A 19,189-nucleotide genomic window follows, 5' to 3' on the forward strand; every position below is an offset into this window, starting at 1 on the left:
CAAGAATTTTAAGCCCAGGTCTCTGCCATATTGCCTTTTGTGATAATTATAAATAATAGTCACAATAATAAAGACAAACTCATTTTAAGTATTTATGTTTTCCATTAAAAAGCTCAGTAAATCTTCTCAGCTGTCCCATGAGGCTGCTCATTCTCTCTATATACATATATTTTTGTTTGCTTGTTTATTTGATTGATTTGTTTTGAGACAGAGCCTCACTCTGGCACCCAGGCTAGAGTGCAGAGGCACAATCATAACGCACTGCAGCCTTGATCTCCAGGGCTCAAGCAATCCTCGTACCTCAGCCTCACAAGCAGCTGGGACCACAGACGCATGCCAACGCACCCAGCTAATTTTCTGAATTTTTTGTAGAGATGGGGCTTCACCATGTTGCCCAGGCAGCACTTTTTTTTTTCTCTGAGACAGGGTCTCCTTCTGTTGCCCAGGCTGGAGTGCAGTGGAGTGATCATGACTCATGGCAGCTTCAACCTCCCAGGCCCAAGCAATCCTCCCACCTCAGACTCCCAAGTAGCTGGGACTACAGGTGAACACCATCACACCCAGCTAATTTTTAAAAATTATTTTTCTGGAGATGGTGTTTTGCCATGTTGCCCTGGCTGGTCTTGAACCCCTAGGCTCAAGTGATCCTCCTGCCTCAGCCTCCCAAAGTACTGGGATTACAGGTTTTGAGCCACTGTGCCTGGCCCTCTAAATACTGTTGAGTCATCTTTGACTCCCCTTTTTCTCAAACCCCACATTCTACCCTTTAGCACATCTTGTTGGCTCTACCTTCAAAAATGTATCAAAATATATATTCACATATCTTATCACTACCACCTTAGTTCATCTTCTGCCTGGATTTATTAAAGTAGCCTCCTAACTAGTCCCCCTGCTGCTTCTACTTATTTCCCCTCCAAGTCTATTCTGAATCCTTACAAGGGCTCCCTTTTAAAGATGGTTTCACTCCTTTGCTTAAAACATTCCACTGGCTGCTCATCTTGTGGAGGTATAAAGCCAAAGTCCTTACAATGGGCAAGACCCTGTCTGACACAACTTCTTCCATTACTACCTGTTTGACATGACTTCTTCCATTCTCTTCCTCTACTTTAGCCACTTTTACCTCCTTGATATTCCTTAAATATTCCAAGCATGCTCCCTTCCCCCAGCTGTTCCTTCTGTCTAGAAAGCTCTTTCCTCACCTTAGATATCACCTTTAAAGGTCTTAGCTCGAATGGCATCTTATCAGTGAATCCTTTCTTCCCCATTCCACCCTCTGAAACCCTCATATTTTCCTTCCCAACATTCTATGTATTTATTTATCACTGTCTGTCTGCCTCAACAATTTAAGCCTCATAAGGGCAAGATCCGTATTTTTGTTGTTGTATCTCCAGTGTCTAGAACAAGGCCTGGCACGAAGTAGATGCTTGAAAAATATGTGGGGAGTGAAAATACAAATTATTAATGCCAAAACCCAGAAAATACAAATTATTAATGCCAAAACTCCAGCATACAGCCTCCACACTAAATGCCCTAAGCTACTCAATCTTGCCACCTTTTCCATACAACTCTAACACTTCCAGGTAAATATCAGGGCCTCTCCTATACCACACACCACACACATACCAAAATCTAGAGCCAACATTGTTTATTTTTTATTTACTTGCCTGCTTTCTCATAAGTCAGAGATTTTCAAATACTGAGCCTTAGGTTCTCATGACCTCATAAAGTTCTTTCCTCTTGCTACTATTCTCCCCATTCACTGCTAGCTCTTCTCTCCTTCACCTTTTTTTTTTTTTTTTTTTTTTGAGATGGAGTCTTACTCTGTCGCCAGGCTGGAGTGCAGTGGCATGATCTCGGCTCACTGCAACCTCCGCCTCCCAGGTTCAAGTGATTCTCTTGCCTCAGCCTCCAACACACACCACCACACTCAGCTAATTTTTGTATTTTTAGTAGAGACAAGGTTTCACCATGTTGGCCAGGATGGTCTCGATCTCTTGACCTCGTGATTCACCTGCCTCGGCCTCCCAAAGTGCTGGGATTACAGGTGTGAGCCACCGCGCCCGGCCTCTCCTTCACTATCCTAAAGAAATTAGCCTTTTCCCCAAATGATAAACACTCTGATTCTTCTACAAGTTATATCATACTAATAACTAGACTGCATGTTTCTTTGAGGTCATCTAGCACAACACCTCACATACAGAAATTTTTCTCAAATATTATTAGTATTCCTTCTCCAATTCCTTTCACAAATGTAAAGCTCACTAATAATCTTAATCATTCTTTTTTCCCCCCATGAACTGACGCCTAATCTCAACTGGATGTGAGGAGGGGAGCATTACCAAAAATAAAAGAATTTCTCAACTAAGATGGGCAAGAGTGAAATAAACGACAAATAAATAGGTTTTTTGCTAAAACGTGGCTGTTTCCTTACTCCTAAGATCTGAAGGAGGGAGGAAGCGGTAAGGGCAGGCCAGGTAGATGAGAGCTGGGATTGCCTTTCACAACTCTTCCCTGGCAACCTGAAAGAGCAGGACTGACAGGTTCTTGAAGGGGCAAATTTGACTTAATCGTAAAGGTATTTGTGTTGACTCTGGTGTTAATGGCTTAGGAAGAGATTTAAAAATTAAAAGGAAGACACCAACTGATTCGTATTTCATCACAATGCATTCAACTATTTTACTTCCTATTGTGTCTCTAAGAACATTCCAGTAGCAAAAGAAAAATAAAGAAGATTCAAAGTAATGACGGTCAAGAAATAATTTTTTTTCCAATTACACTAATAAGGGGGGACAAAGACCAGAGATTACTGCAAACTCTTCCCCTCAAAATATATCATACTCATTCTGTTAGGAAAATGACACATTTTTAAAGTTTCTCTGTGGAAGCTTAATTTAATTTGAGCACAAAACAAAAGATAATGTTAAAAAAGTAGTGTCCTTGGAGGGCACAGTGGCTCACGCCTGTAATACCAGCACTTTGGGAGGCTGAGGCGGGCAGATCACTGAGGTCAGTAGTTCAAGACCAACCTGGCCAACACTGTGAAACTCCGTCTCTATAAAAACACAAAAATTAGCCAGGCATGGTGGCTCATGCCTGTGATCCCAGCTACTTGGGAGGCTGAGGCAGAAGAATTGCTTAAACCTGGGAGGTGGAGGTTGCAGTGAGCCAAGACTGCGCCACTGCACACCAGCCTGGGCAACAGAGCGAGACCCTCTCTCCAATAAAAGGAAAAAAAAAAAAAACAGGAGTCTCTTTAATATGATAAGTACCCATGGGAAAGCTATCTGAAATTAATAAACATTTGCCACAAACAATTGTTTGTGGATGTGCGTATAAAAATTGAAGATCAACTACAGCTGCCGGTAAATTGAAAAGTTAAGGGGGGGTGAGGATGGGTTGGAATTCTCCAGCTTCTACAGGTAGAAAGGTAAGCATTGTTTTCTGGTGTGGCTTTTGTTTTTTTTTTTTTTTTTTTTTTAACCAAATTAGTGTGACTTATCTTCCATTCCCAAAACTGGAAAAGAAATTAAATTTTAAGTAGCTAATACAAAAATCATTCCCCACAACCGCACATTAAACTTTGCCTTTAACATTTCCTTGAAGCCTGAAATCCACACCTTTCTAGAAGGTACTGCTAATAAAGATCAATCTGTAAGTATTCAAATTTGTTGGAAACTACATAGACAAGGTCAAAGAAGACTTGCAAATATCAGATAGACTAGATCGACTAAATACTACAGCAACGTAACAGTAGGGATGAAAAAGTTGCCAAATAATATAAACATATAACTACAGACTTACAAAGAATCATAGGAACGACCGGCCACTCCCTAACTTCATTCAACTGCTCATTTGTCATCTCTCAGAGGCCTACCCTGACCACCCCATCTAAAATAGCTGCCCCTATCACACTCTATTCCTGAACTCTGACTTATTTCTTCCTCACAGCAGTTGCCACTATAAGCCATTATATTCTATAGGCGCATTTGCTCGACCGTTTGCCTCTCCACTAAAACATAAACTCCATGAGGGCAGAAGCTTGGTCGGTTTTTTAAAATCACAGGGCCCAGACACATAGCTGGCACTCAATACACAGGTGCTGAATAAATAAATGATAAAACTGAAACCCAGAGAGGTTAAAGGATTTCCTCAAGGTCACAGAGCTAGCAACAAACACAGCCCTTACTATAACCTTGTCTACTATAGACCTGTGTGTTCGCTCTTTCCATAGCCACTTCCACTACATCACAGAGCCTGTTCCAGCACATGATTCTATTTAACAGATTTCTCCTCTTCTTTTTTTTTTTTTTTTAAGTGCCAAAGAAAATACATGTTACCAAAAAAAGTGACACACTGGGTAGCATTTTAAACTCAAGTGTTTCGCCAACTAAAACTATACTCAAATTTCATAAGTATACAGGCTTAGCCCGTAAAACAGAAAGGCACAACTATTCATAGTTCTTTAAGTTCCTTTTGAAATTGGTGTGTATGCCCTGGAAGTTTTAAGAAGAACCACTGAAAACCTATTCACCAATTCTGAATGGCCTGTAAAGTATCAGCCGCACTTTCATTCTTTTCAGAGCCCACAAAATCTCCTCCCTGGATATACTTTATCTTGTAGATTATGCAAGGCAATGTAACTAACTTCAAAGCCCCTTTAGTTCCTTTTAAAGTACAAGAAAATCTCCCAAAACACTGAACATAAAATTAACCCGTGGGAAGTTTCAGATTCTGAGAACAGGAACCATCTCTTAACCATTCTCTCTGACTGCAATCATGTAGGTCCTTCGTTTAAAATGCATTAATTGGAAATACCTAAAAGAAACGTGGGAAGGGGCCGGGGGATCGCAAGAAAGTGGGGAAGAGACATTTACATATATAAAAAAGGGAGCTGATATATGAATAACACTTTTGCCCAACGTCAACTTCTCGCCTCGAGTCAAGGCCTCACTGACACAACTTCTGTTCTCTTCTTGATCACCTTCCTTGAAGAAGAGAGGTGCCAAAGCCGGCACGTTCTGCGGAGACTGTCTCTAGACCTAGGATGGGGCACACCAGGACAGCGGACGATTTGCGCCGCGTCTCTCAAAACTACTGCCAGCCCAATTAGTAAACCGAGAGGGCAGCCCTGAGATGCAGGATGGCCAGAGAGTTGAAATGAGCCTGGGAGTTAAAGAGTGGGATGGTGCGGACGAACAGGCGTGGGGAGGGTAAACAACGCACCAGGAGCGAGAGTGAGAACAGGGTCGAGATGGGGTCAGTGAAAGGCAAAAGGCGAAGAGAAGGGGACTGGGCTCCGGGTGGGATGGGCGGCAGCAAAGGGGGAGGGGACGCGAATAGGCTGGGGGAGGGGGAGAAGGGTCCGGGGCGGGGCGGAAGGGAGCAAAGAGGCGGGATGAAGACGGCCAGGCCGGGAGGGTCTTTACCTGCAGCTCCGCCCGCTCCACCTCCCACTGGGCTCTCTCCACCTCGAAGCGGGCCCACTCGTGCTGCAGGAAGTGCAGGATCCCCGGGAGACTGTACTGGGCTCGGGCCGCCCCCGCCGCAGCCGCAGCCGCAGCCGCCCCGTCGCCGGCCGCGGTAGCCTCCGCCAGAGGCCCGAGCCCCTTGGCACCGCCGGCGCCCGGGTGGTTGTTGCTGAAGAAAACGCCGGGACCCGCCTGCTCGTCCATGGCGGCTGCAGATACCCGGGAAGCTGCCCCGGCGCCCAGCAGCGGAGGCAACAGCGGCGGCAAGCAGCGCCTCCTCCTCCCTCCGCCGCTCCCGCCCACACCCCAGTCAGCAGGGAGCAGCCGCCTGGGCGCGGGGGCCGGCCGAGCCCGTGACGGGCCGGGAAATGGGTCAACTGCGGCGCGCTGGCGGCCCGGGGCTTGCCGGGAAATGTAGTCGCGGGGCGGAGCGCGGGCGAGCGCGGCCCGGGCGGCCTGTAGGGCTGCGCCTCAGCTTGGGCGTGGCCTCGGGCCCGCCCCGCCCCGGCTCGCCGCGGAGGGGGCCGGCTGGGCGAGGAGCGCGGGTTTCCTCTGGGGCCAGCTGGGCGCGGGCTGGCAGCTCTCCAGCCTTCCTCGCACGCGGAAGTTCGCGGGCGGCGCTCCCTGTTGCATTCACACACACACACACACGGAAGTTATCACGCCAAGATACCAGCTCGAGCTGCACATCTTTTAAGGCTTCCTGGCCGTTCTGTGAAGAAACAGGCTCAAAGCGAGCTACCCGGTGCGGGCGCTGGACTGGGGTTCTCCCTCCAGCTGCCCTGCGTGCTCTCGCTTGGGCTCAGTCTTTGGAGTTTCTTTCACCCTAGACGCTCCTCCATTCTGCCAATCTGCGGGTCGCTGTCGCTCCTGCCTTTCTTTTCTGACTGGAGGGGCTCAAACCTGTTGCCTGACCAGTTTTCATTTCTAAGGAACGCCGATCATCTAAGACAACGCCGCAGCTTTCTGCTGCTGCTTCCAAATTGTGATTTGTTGACAGCCCATCTGAAAAAACGGCTCCGTTGAAGTTTCTTTCCCTTTGCAGTCCTCCTGCAGTAAATCCTGTAAAAGTTTTAGCATCCAATAACAGATATTGTTTTTTCTGTCTCATTTTTCCTATCTTACTCCCGCTCATTTTTACTCCACTTAATTGAACAAATATTTTTATTACCAGTTATCTCCCGCGCTGGGAATATTAAGATAAATGACGTCGTTTCTGTAATCAGAGATTGGCATATAATCAAATATCACAAGGCCTTAGTAGCTACACCCCCTTGAAAAAGCAAGTTCCCTTTCTGCTCCCTAGCGCGGTCTTAGATATCCCGGCTCCGCTCCTTTTTCTCTTGTCCTGTTCCCAGTTTCACGATTCACCTGCCAACTGGCAACAGCATCCGCCTACCAAAGGTACACCAAAGTCCTTTCCTTTTAAGTGACTCCCTGTAAATATTTTCCTTCTCCGAAGTCTGATAACATGTCACTATAAATTCACACTACAACAGTGGCAGAAAGGAAGGCCCCTGGAAACAATTTAACAAATGCAAATGAAATTAAGCACTTATTTTGTCACCCTAACAAGTTACCGAACTCTTACGTTTTGTAGGATGTACTTCTGGGCTATCAGACTTGATGGCCATGAAAAAATGTAAAGATCTAGGCTGCTGAGTGACATGTCAGGGAAAGATATCCTGTCCCTGTCCTCTGTCCCCTCCCCCCTTTCGCATGGCTACTTGCGGAAAGGACAGGAAACACATTGTGTCTGCTCTGGTTGCAAATAAAGATGGAGAACTCTCTTCTCTCGGTTAATGTTTCTGCTTTATGAATTCCTTCTTTATTATCATCAAAGATTGATCCAGGCCTGGCCAAATTCCCTGTGCCATAACTTATTTTGGCTGTCGGCGTCCTTTGAGATACAGCCCAGTCTTCTCATTAATAGCTCAAGGAACTAAATTCCAAAAAAATTGAGACTTGTCAACAATGAGGCCTTGAGTGAGACGACATATCCGAAAATTCCTTTAAGTCAATTCATAGCAGACCACAAAATGTAATTAAATTTATAGATAATCTGGACTACCACACATATACAAAAACTATTTTAATTCATAGTTCAGCTTTATTACTCACAATACCTCTTTTTGCTTTACGAGAACTCATTTACATTTTGGCCGGGCGCCATGACTCACGCCTGTAATCCCAGCACTTTGGGAGGCCGAGGCGGTAGATCACGGGAGCCCAGGAGTTGTGGGCAGGAAGCAGGAGAATAGGGTCTGGAGGCAGGGAACATAAAGTAGATTCACGCTGACTTCCTAGAACTGAATCAAATGGAAACACTTCAGCTATAACAGGAAATATACTCTCCATTTACATAGGGCGCACACCAAGTAACTGTCGTTGTAACTTTACTTCATCCTCTTTATTTACATAGGACGTACACCAAGTAACCAATGGAAACCTCTAGAGGGTATTCAAACCCCAGAAAATTCTGTAACGGGGCTCTTGAGCCCCTATGCTCGGGCCTGCCCCTACCCTGTGGAGCCTACTTTCATTTTCAACAAATCTCTGTTTTTGTTGCTTCATTCTTTCCTTGCTTTGTTTGTGCGTTTTTTCCAGTTCTTTGCTCAATATTTCAATAACCTGGACACCCTCCACCGGTAACAGTTGGAGACCAGCCTGGCCAACACGGCAAAACCCGTCTCTACTAAGAATACAAAAATTAGCCAGGTGTGGTGGCACATGCCTGTAGTCCCAGCTACTTGGGAGGCTGAGGTATGATAATTGCTTGAACCCGGGAGGCGGAAGTTGCTGTGAGCCGAGATCATGACACTGCACTCCAGCCTAGGCAATACAGCGAGACTGATTAAAAAAAAAAAACTATAGGAGTATGAATACCATACTTTTAACTGGGCCCGGCGCGGTGGCTCATGCCTATAATCCTAGCACTTTGGAAGGCTGAAGTGGGTGGATTGGATTGCCTTAGCTCAGGAGTTCAAGACCAGCCTGGGCAACACTGCGAAACCCCGTCTCTACTAAAATGCAAAAAAAAAAAATCAGCCGGGCGTGGCTAATTTAAAAAAAAAATTATAGCTTGCGCCTATAATCCCAGCTCAATTCTCTCATTGTTTAATATGGGAACAATAGGCACCAAATAAAGTTGCTGTAAAGTTAAATGAGAGAAAAAAAGTAAATCCTCTCTCATAGTGCCTACTATACGGTATATTAGTTCACGAGAGTAACTGAAACAAAATATGTGAAGGAAACAGTCCCTGTTAAATTCTAGGGGCTCAATAATTGTTCCCTCCTTTCCCCTATTCAGAACTTTAAATTAGTTAAAATAATCTTTAAAAAACAAAAAAAGGGCCGGGTGCGGTGACTCATGCCTGTAATCCCAGCACTTCGGGAGGCCGTGATTCGTGGGCGAATCACGAGGTCAGGATAACGAGACCAGACTGGCCAACATGGTGAAATTCCGTGTCTACTAAAAATACAAAAAACTAGCTGGGCATAGTGGCAGGCGCCTGTAATCCCAGCTACTTGGGAGGCTGAGGCAGGAGAATCACTTGAACCCGGGAGGAGGAGGTTGCAGTGAGCCGAGATTGCACCACTGCACTCCAGACTGGGCGACAGAGGGAGACTCCGCCTTAAAAAAAAAAGAAAGAAAGAAAAAAAAAAAAACAGCCCAGATGGCGGTGGCTCACGCCTTTGATCCCAGCACTTAGGGAGGCAGAGGTGGGTGGATTACCTGAGGTCAGGAGTTTGAGACCAGCCTGGCCAACATGGTGAAACCCCATCTCTACCAAAAATACACAAAAATTAGCTGGCCATGGTGGTGCGCGCCTGTAGTCCCAGCCACTGAGGAGGCTGAAGCAGGTGAATGTCTTGAAACTGGGAGGCGGAGGTTGCGGTGAGCCAAGATCGTGCCATTGCACTCCAGCCTGAGCAACAACAGCCAAACTCCGTTTTCAGAAAAAAAAAAAAAAAAAAAAGGAAAACAAAAAGAACCCCCCCCAAAAAAACTAACGCCTATGCCTAATCATTAAGCCTCAGATCTCAACGTGTTGTGATCATTTTATAATTAATAAAGCCAAAATGACAGAAAATAAGGGTTCCTTTCCCAGTACACAGAGCAATTGTCAAAATATTGATTTCATATATCACTACAATGAGTTTACAGTGAAAATTGTGAAATGTTGAAAGGTTGTTTAGATAATAGGAGTGTTTATTTTATTTTATTTTTTGAGACGGAGTCTCGCTTTATCGCCAAGCTGGAGTGCAGTGGCGCGATCTCGGCTCACTGCAACCTCCACCTCCCGGGTTCAAGTGATTCTCCTGCCTCTGCCTCCCAAGTAGCTGGGATTACAGGCATGGGCCACCACACCCAGCTAATTTTTTGTATTTTTAGTAGAGACGGAGTTTCACCATGTTGACCAGGATGGTTTCAATCTCTTGACTTCATGATCCTCCCATCTCAGCCTCCAAAAGTGTTGGGATTACAGGTGTGAGCCACTGCGCGCGCCCAGCCTTTTTTTTTTTTTTTTTTTTTTTTTTTTTTTTTTTTTAAGACAGAGTCTCCCTCTGTCACCAGGCTGGAGTGCAGTGGCGTGATCTCGGCTCACTGCGATCTCCACCTCCCGGGTTCAAGCGATTCTCCTGCCTCAGCCTCCCCAGTAGCTGGGACTACAGGTGCACACCACCACGCCCAGCTAATTTTTTGTATTTTAGTAGGGACAGGGTTTCACCATGTTGGCCAGGATGGTCTCTATCTCCTGACCTGTCTGCCTGCCTCGGCCTCCCAAAGTGCCCGGATTACAGGTGTGAGCCACCTTGTCCTGCTGAGTGTTTACTATTTTTCAGTTTATATGTGTATGCTTTGTGGGATGAGGATTATAGATCTATAAAATGACAAATAATTCACCTGTTCTTCTGAAAAATGTGTCAGACCAGGCGCAGTGGCTCTCGCCTATAATCTCAGCACTTTGAGGGGTAGAGGCAGGCGTATCACTTGAGGTCAGGAGTTCAAGACCAGCCTCGCCAACATGGTGAAACCCTGTTCTCTACTAAAAATATAAAAATTAGCTTGGCCTAGTGGTGGGTGCCTGTAATCCCAGCTACTCTGGAGGCTGAGGCAGGAGAATCACTTGAACCTAGGAGGCAAGATTACAGTGAGCTGAGATCTCACAACTTCACTCCAGCCTGGTGACAAGGCAAGAGACCTTCTCAATAAATAAGCAAATGAATGAATGAATAAATAAATAAAATTTGTCATTAAAATGAATGGTTCTTTTTTTTGAGATGGACAAAAATTTCACATAAATCCAATCACTTAATATGTATTTTTTTGTGACTGGCTTCTTACTGTAATGTTTTCTGTTTCTTTGCTTGTATTTGAGATGGTGTCTTACTCTTGCCCAGGCTGGAGTGCAATGGCACCGTCTCAGCTCACCGCAACCTCTGCTTAATGGATTTAAGCGATTCTCCTGCCTCAGCCTCTCAAGTAGCTAGGACTACAGGCACACCGCCACGCCTGGCTAATTTTCATATTTCTCATGGAGACAGAGTTTTGCCATGTTGGCCAAGCTGGTCTTGAACTCCTGAGCTCAAATGATCTGCCCACCTAGGCCTCCCAAAGTGCTGGGATTACAGGTGTGAGCCACCATGCCCAGTCTATTTTTCTAAAACTGTTCAAAATGACCAGTTATTTGGGGCTCTGACTCTAACTGCTCAAAGAAAGATCTTTAAGTTGAACTTGATGGCTCTTTCAGAATTATGGCCAGAAAGAAAGAAAGAAAGAAAAAAAAAGGACTACTTAATTGACAGGAGAAAGGCCTCCCCAAGGATTAAGAGAACTTTAGGGAATTGGCCTGGCACGGTGGCTCACACCTGTAATCCCAGCACTTTGGGAGGCCGAGGTGGGCGGATCACGAGGTCAGAAGATCGAGACCATCCTGGCTAACATGGTGAAACCCCGTCTGTACTAAAAATGCAAAAAATTAGCTGGGCGTGGGGGCAGGCGCCTGTAGTCCCAGCTGCTCAGGAGGCTGAGGCAGGAGAATGGCATGAACCTGGGAGGCAGAGCTTGCAGTGAGCCGAGATCGCGCCACTGCACTATAGCCTGGGCGACTAAGCGTGACTCCGTCTCAAAAAAAAAAAAAAAAAAAAAAAAGAACTTTAGGGAATAGAAATATGCAATAACCCATTGTTTATCCACCTCTTCTACCACCTGCTCACTCCCTAATCTCTCCCACCTCTCCTTTCTGCCTACCGTGCTTCAGGGGTCCAGTCTCTGTTTCAACCTTTCTCAGATTCCAGCCAGACTTACTCCCTAAATTTGAAGTCTGGTAATGGCTGCGTTGGGGAAACAGCCAATAATAAGTTAGAAATGAAGGAACTGTAGCATCTAAAATTTCTCTTGGAGTCCAAGAATTAAATCTATATTCAGTCTTGTGATAGGATGAGAAATTAGCTTCTATCAGTTGTTATCATTATTGTTACTATTATTTTCTTTTGTAATAGTATGACTGAAGTTAGGGAGTTGCCTAATTTTAATTTCTAAATTGATGTTTCATTTTGTTGAATTTAATAAGTTTAATGAAATAAAACTTAATTTAATGTTAAAGTTAATTTTGTAGTGACTGATATTTAGAGAAACAGATACTTCAAATCTAAAATCAGGATTACTTTGACAAATCTAAATATCTAACACACGGGAGACTGAAATAATAATACAGCTCTGAAGCTGTAGCAAGACTTCTCTTGGAATATTAATGGTGATCAACTTCAGATTCTATTTCTCTAAGCAAAGGTAAACTGGTTTTTGAAGACATTCTTTTCCTTTCTCCCCATCAATCCCATGCCTGCCTTCCCTACTCCTTTTCTCTTTCAAACTTTCCAATGAATGTAAGCTCTATTCAACAGATTGTTTTCTTTTAGTAACTAAGGTGTCCTCATTTCTAAGCCAGAAACTGAATTTCGAACAATTAACGTCTACCTCATTACATAAAAATAACTGTGTGTGTATGTGTGGTGTATAGAAAAAGAACATTTTTTATGAGCTTGCTATTCCTGTCAACTCTTTAGCTGAGATGCACTCATTTCCAGGTATAGCCACTTTCTCAGCAGACGACACTCAATTTTCATTTAGGCTTGAATTGCTCGGAACAGCACTGCCTTCCCAAGCTCCCACCTGGTAGTGCTTAGACATAAATTAAGTTGATCCTCAAAAAAATTCAAATGTGGTACAATATTTTTTACAAATATGATGGGCGAGGGGGAGGTGGAACGAAATCTGGCACTGTGCAAGAAAAACAAGAGAAATGAATGAAGTTGAAGAAATTCAATACATTTTGTTACGTTTTGAACACTGTTTTCCTTAGATTTTCTAAAACAGGATTTAACCTATTTCACTTGTGCTATATCTCTCTCCCTCTACTCTCCAGGCCCTCAATATGCTACTGTTGTTCAATATGTGTTAATTATAGTACTTGCAGTTGTTCTCTGTAATGGAAAATTCTATCATTATCTATGTTATCTTCTTTCCCAGATTTCCCCTCAGCTGCAGGACATGAAGTAACAAGAGTGGGAGTGGTTGGAACCAGCTTATATACACTTTCACATGAACTCTAATACGTAACATTATTCCTGATAAACTGATTGTATTCAAGCTTAGGGAGCCGATACATAAAAATTCATTGTAGTGGAAAAAGATAAATTAAATAACATGGTTTTTAGTATATGGCAATAACCAAATTAATGCTGCAACTTTTTTTTATAAGAATGTAGCCAGATTAAAATGCTAAAGGAAGAGTATAAATAAGCTAGAAGATGAGGGTGGGATGGGGAGCATTTTTGGCAAAATTCAAATACCCCGAGGAAGAAAAGTACACGGTATATTTGATATGTTGAAAGAACTCCAATATGGCCGACACATAAAGAGCAACATGAAAGTAATAACAATTACTGTTTTTTTGTTGTTGTTGTTTGTTTTGAGAGTGAGTCTTGCTCTGTCACCCAGGTTGGAGTTTGGTGGCACAATCTTGATTCACTGCAACCTCTGTCTCTTGGGTTCAAGTGATCCTCCTGCTTCAGCCTCCCGAGTAGCTGGGATTACATGCGTGCACCACCATACCCGGCTAATTTTGTATTTTTAGTAGAGACGGGGTTTCTCCATGTTGGTCAGGCTGGTCTCGAACTCCCGACCTCAGGTGATCTGCCCGTCTCGGCCTCCCAAAATGCTGGGATTACAGGAGTGAGCCACCGCACCTGGCCACAAAGTTCTATTTTTAAAAACACAAAAACACAAATGCAATATAATAATAATAATTATTATTATTATTTGAGATGGAGTCTCGCCTGTCACCCAGGCTGGAGTACAGTGGCATGATCTCGGCTCACTGCAAGCTCCACCTCCCAGGTTCACACCATTCTCCTGCCTCAGCCTCCCTAGTAGCTGGGACTACAGGTGCCCACCACCACGCCCAGCTAATTTTTTTTTGTATTTTTAGTACAGATGGGGTTTCACTGGGTTAGCCAGATGGTCTCGATCTCCTGACCTCGTGATCCGCCTGCCTCGGCCTCCCAAAGTGCTGAGATTACAGGCGTGAGCCACTGTGCCCGGCCCCAAATGCAACATTATTTATAAAAATATAAAAACTTGACCCAGTCCAATGGCTCACTCCTGTAATTCCAGCACTCTGGGAGGCCAAGGCAGGAGGATCACTTGAGCCCAGGAGTTTGAAACCAGCCTAGACAACATGGCAAGACCCTGACTCTACTAAAAACACAAAAATTAGCCAGGTGTAGTGGCATGCCCCTGTAGTCTCTGCTACTTGGGAAGCTGAGGCAGGAGGATCACTTAAGCCTGGGAAGTTGAGGCTGCAGTGAGCCATCATCATGGCACTGTACTCCCACCTGGGCAACAAAACAAGACCCTGTGTCAAAAAAGGAAAAAAAAAAAAAAAAAATATATATATATGTAATATATACACACTTTATATATATACACTTTGTATATATACACACTTTGTATATACATATGTGTGTGTTTGTATATATATAATACTGGAAATATGGAAGTATAGTTTCCAGTTTATATATACATACATAAACTGGAAGTAAATTACCTAAGATTAGGGTAATGACTAAGTCAATAATGGTACATCCATTATTAAGTAGCCATCAAAAAATGATTACTACTGGCAGTGGCTCATGCCTGTAATTGCAGCACTTTGGAAGGCCGAGGTGGGTGGATTACTTGAAGTCAGGAGTTCGAGACCAGCCCAGCCAACATGGCAAAACCCCGTCTCTACTAAAAATACAAAAATTAGCTGGGCATGGTGGCACATGCCTGTAGTCCCAGCTACTTGGGAGGTAAAGGTTGCGGTGAGCCGAGATCGCGCCACTGCACTCCAGCCTGAGCGACAGGGCAAGACTTTGTCTCAAAAAAACAAAACAAAACAAAACTTAGCTCAGTATAATTTTTCTAAATTATGATTAAGGGAACGGGGTCTGTGTCTGATGCCTGTAATCCCAGCACTTTGGAAGGCCGAAGCAAACGGATTGTTTGAGTTCAGGAGTTCGAGACTCGCCTGTGCAACATGCGAAACCCTGTCTCTACAAAAAACAAATAAAAAAAATACAAAAAAATTTAGCCAGGCATGGTAGCATGTGCCTGCAGTCCCAGCTACTTGTGAAGCTGAGGCAGGCTGGGCGCTGTGGCTCACGCCTGTAATCCCAGCACTTTGGGAAGCTGAGGTGTGAGGATCACATGAGCCCAGGAAGCTGAGGCTCAGTGAGCTGTGACCATGCCACTGCACTCCAGGCTGGGCGATGGAGTGAGACCCTGTTTCAAAAAAATATAACACATAAAAAATTAATTAAGATGTGAAATTCTTGGGAGGCCGAGACGGGCGGATCACGAGGTCAGGAGATCGAGACCATCCTGGCTAACACGGTGAAACCCCGTCTCTACTAAAAAATACAAAAAACTAGCCGGGCGAAGTGGCGGGCGCCTGTGGTCCCAGCTACTCGGGAGGCTGAGGCAGGAGAATGGCGTGAACCCGGGAGGCGGAGCTTGCAGTGAGCTGAGATCCGGCCACTGCACTCCAGCCTGGGCGACAGAGCCAGACTCAGTCTCAAAAAAAAAAAAGATGTGAAATTCTTAATAAAATTCTGTGAAGCCCATAAATACTTTCATAAGCTTTTAGATATGAGAGAACTAGAAATGAGTTTGTAATTATTAAATCAGGTATAAAAAATAATCCATCTAATGGAAAGCACTGAGGCAAGAAATTTATTTATAGTTCTACTCTAGCCATGTCTGACATTAACCTAAAAATTCCAACTGAGATTTAAGAATTCTAATATCGAAAATAAACCAGAGGAAAAAAAGAAAATGCAGGGATAATAATTTGTATAATTGAATGTCTTCAATATTGGGATAATTATATCCATCATTCAATATTGTTTAAATTGAAATAAATAATGGGTATGAAGTGTCTAGTACAGTGCTTGGAACACAACAGAAATGGTCATTCTTACTGACAATATCAATCTGTAATATTTTAACTTCTATATCTGGATTCTGTTTAGTGGGTTTTTTGTTGTTGCTGTTTTGAGTCAGGGTCCCTTTCTGTCACCCAGACTGGAGTGCAGTAGTGTGATGATAACTCACTGTAAACTTGAACTCTCCTGTGTCAGTCTCCCAAGCTCTTGCTATGTTCCACAGGCTGGTCTCAAAGTCCTGGCCTCAAGCAATCCTCCCATCTCAGCCTTCCAAAGAGCTGGGATTACAGGCATCAGCCACCATGCCCAGCCTTGTTTACTGTGTTTTACACTGTCATACTGTGATAGTTCTACACACATGTAAAGACTACTTGTCAGACTACATAATGTTATGTACCAATATTAAAGGATTGGCCAAAGATTCGCTTGATAAAAATAAGCAGGACAAATATTCAGCTATATGTACTTTTTTTTTTTTTAATGTGTAAAAGATCAGAGAGAGGATATCTACTCAATTCTGTCATAAAACTGAAGCCCCAAAGGGTTAGGTTGTCTAAACTTCTATTCCTAGTTGATGACAGAACCTATTTAAAACAGGGATACTTGACCTCATCAGGGCTGAGTTTTCTCTAATTAAGAACTCAGGCCTGGGTGTGGTGGCTCATGCCTGTCATCTCAGCACTTTGGGAGGCTGAGGCCGGCAGATCACCTGAGGTCAGGAGTTCGAGGTCAGCCTGGCCAACATGGCAAAACCCCATCTCTACTAAAAATACAAAAATTAGCCAGGCATTGTGGCAGGCGCCTGTAATCCCAGCTACTTGGGAGGTTGAGGCAGGAGAATCGCTCGAACCCGAGACGGAGGTTGCAGTGAGCTGAGATCAAGCCACGGCACTCCAGCCTGGGTGACAGAGTGAGACTCTTCCTCAAAAAAAAAAAAAAAACAAAACAACAAAAAAAACAGTGGCTCATGCCTGTAATCCCACCACTTTGGGAAGCTGAGGAGGGAGGATCGCTGGAGCCCAGGAGTTTGTGACTCTAGTGAACTACGATGACAACACTGCAATCTAGCCCTTATGACAGAGCAAGACCCTGTCTCAAAAATAATATTAATTATTCAAATGTATAATATTGATTAATAAGAACTTGGAAAGCAAACAGAGGATACTTTATTTCTTCAACTATGAAAACTGCTCAGATTATGCTTCAGAAAGAATTACTGGCTATAATGATGCTTCTCCGTTTAGCTTCATGATACTGGATGTTCATAATCAAATAAATAAGATCGTTTAGGTTGAGAAAAATCTCATGGGTTGGGCAGAAAAACAAATTAATATTAATCTTCAAACAGATCTTCCCTTTACAGATATGATCACAGAAAACTAGAAGTTGTCAGTGACTTAAAAGGGTCTAGGGAAGACCAGGCATGGGGGCTCACGCCTGTAATTCCAGATTACAGGCCGAGGCAGGTGGATCACCTGAGTTCAGGAGTTCGAGACCAGCCTGACCAACATGGAGAAACCCCGTCTCTACTAAAAATACAAAATTAGCCGGTCACAGTGGCACATGCCTGTAATCCCAGCTACTCAGGATCCTGAGGCAGGAGAATCGCTTGAACCCAGAAGGCAGAGGTTGAGGTGAGCCGAGATCGTGCCATTGCACTCCAGCCTGCGCAACAAGAGTGAAACTCCGCCTCAAAAAAAAAAAAAAAAAAGAAGGGTCTAGAGAAAGCATAAAGATGTACTGACAGAGAGAGGAAGGGAGACAGGAGGGAGAGGATCATTGCTAATGCATGATGCAGTCTACCCTAAAGTGGGAAATGATGGGAGAAGCCAAGAACAGCAAAAAATAGCCAAGGCAGAAATAAACATACTTTATAAATAGATGAGGGAAAAGGGGTTACGTGTGTACATGCATGTGTGCAAAAAAATAAGGAGATTAGAAACAGTCTGGTGGTTTCTTAGAAAGTTAAACATGAGTCAGAAAGTCCATATTTAAGGAAAAAAAAAGGAAAAAGTTAGACTTATTTGAACCAGCAATTTCACTCCTAGGTATACTCAAATGATATTAAAACATATGTCCACCCCAAAACTTGTACATAATTGCTCATAGCATCATTATTCCTAACAGGCAAGAAAAAGGTGGAAAAATCCAAATGTCTTTCAACTGATGAATAGATTCACAAAATGTGGTATATATACAATGGAATATTATTCAGCCATAAAAAGGAATGAAATACAGATTCATGCTACGACATGGATGAACCTTCAAAAACATTACAGTGGGCCAGGCGAGGTGGCTCACGCCTGTATTACCAGCACTTTGGGAGGCCGAGGCAGGTGGATTGCCTGAGCTCAGGAGTTCGAGACCAGCCTCGCCAACATGGTGAAACAAAAAATTAGCCAGGCACGGTGGCATGCGCCTGTAACCCCAGCTACTGGGGAGACTGAGGTAGGAGAATCGCTGGAACCCGGGAGGCGGAGGTTGCAGTGAGCCGAGATTGCACCACTGCACTCCAGCCTGGGTGACAGAGTGAGGCTCCATCTCAAAAACAAACAAACAAACATTACAGTGGGTTGGTGGTTCATGCCTGTAATACCAGAACTTTGGAAGGCTAAGGCAGATGGATCACTTGAGCTCAGGAGTTTGAGACAAGCCTGGGCAACATGGTGAAACCCTGCCTCTAACAAAAATATACAAAATTAGCAGGGCGCCGGGCGTGGTGGCTCATGCCTGCAATCCCAGCACTTTGGGAGCTGCGGCGGGCGGATCACGAGGTCAGGAGATCAAGACCATCCTGGCTAACACGGTGAAACCCTGTCTTTACTAAAAATACAAAAAATCAGCCGGGCGTGGTGGCGGGCACCTGTAGTCCCAGCTACTCAGGAGGCTGAGGCAGGAGAATGGCGTGAACCCAGGAGGCGGAGCTTGCAGTGAGCCGAGATCGCGCCACTATACTCCAGCCTGGGTGACAGAGCGAGACTCCGTCTCAAAAAAAAAAAAAAAAAAAAAAAATTAGCAGGGCATGGTGGTGTGCGCCTGTAATCCCAGCTACTCAGGAGGCTGAGGTGGGAGGATTGCTTGAGCCCAGGAGGTAGAGGTTGCAGTGAGCTGAGGTTACACCACTGCACTCCAGCCTGGTCAACAGAGAAAGATCCCATCTCGAAAACAAGCAAACAAACAGAAAACATTACAGTAAGAAGCCAGTCACAAAAAACCACATATTAAGT

At 44.3% G+C, this 19,189-nt stretch overlaps 1 protein-coding gene across 2 annotated transcripts in view; it reads right to left on the bottom strand.

Moving 5' to 3' along the window:
• STRN (striatin) overlaps positions 1–5,750 on the bottom strand; it is a 126,474-nt gene extending 120,724 nt beyond the window's left edge. For both annotated transcript variants that reach the window (XM_025354468.1, XM_025354467.1), the window contains exon 1: positions 5,427–5,750. In XM_025354468.1, the coding sequence (XP_025210253.1) occupies positions 5,427–5,672 (246 nt within the window). In that variant the 5' untranslated portion in view covers positions 5,673–5,750. The remainder of the gene's footprint in view (positions 1–5,426) is intronic.
• Between the last annotated feature and the right edge of the window lie 13,439 nt (positions 5,751–19,189).

Source organism: Theropithecus gelada, chromosome 13, assembly GCF_003255815.1.
Source record: "Theropithecus gelada isolate Dixy chromosome 13, Tgel_1.0, whole genome shotgun sequence".
Lineage (NCBI taxonomy): Eukaryota > Metazoa > Chordata > Mammalia > Primates > Cercopithecidae > Theropithecus > Theropithecus gelada.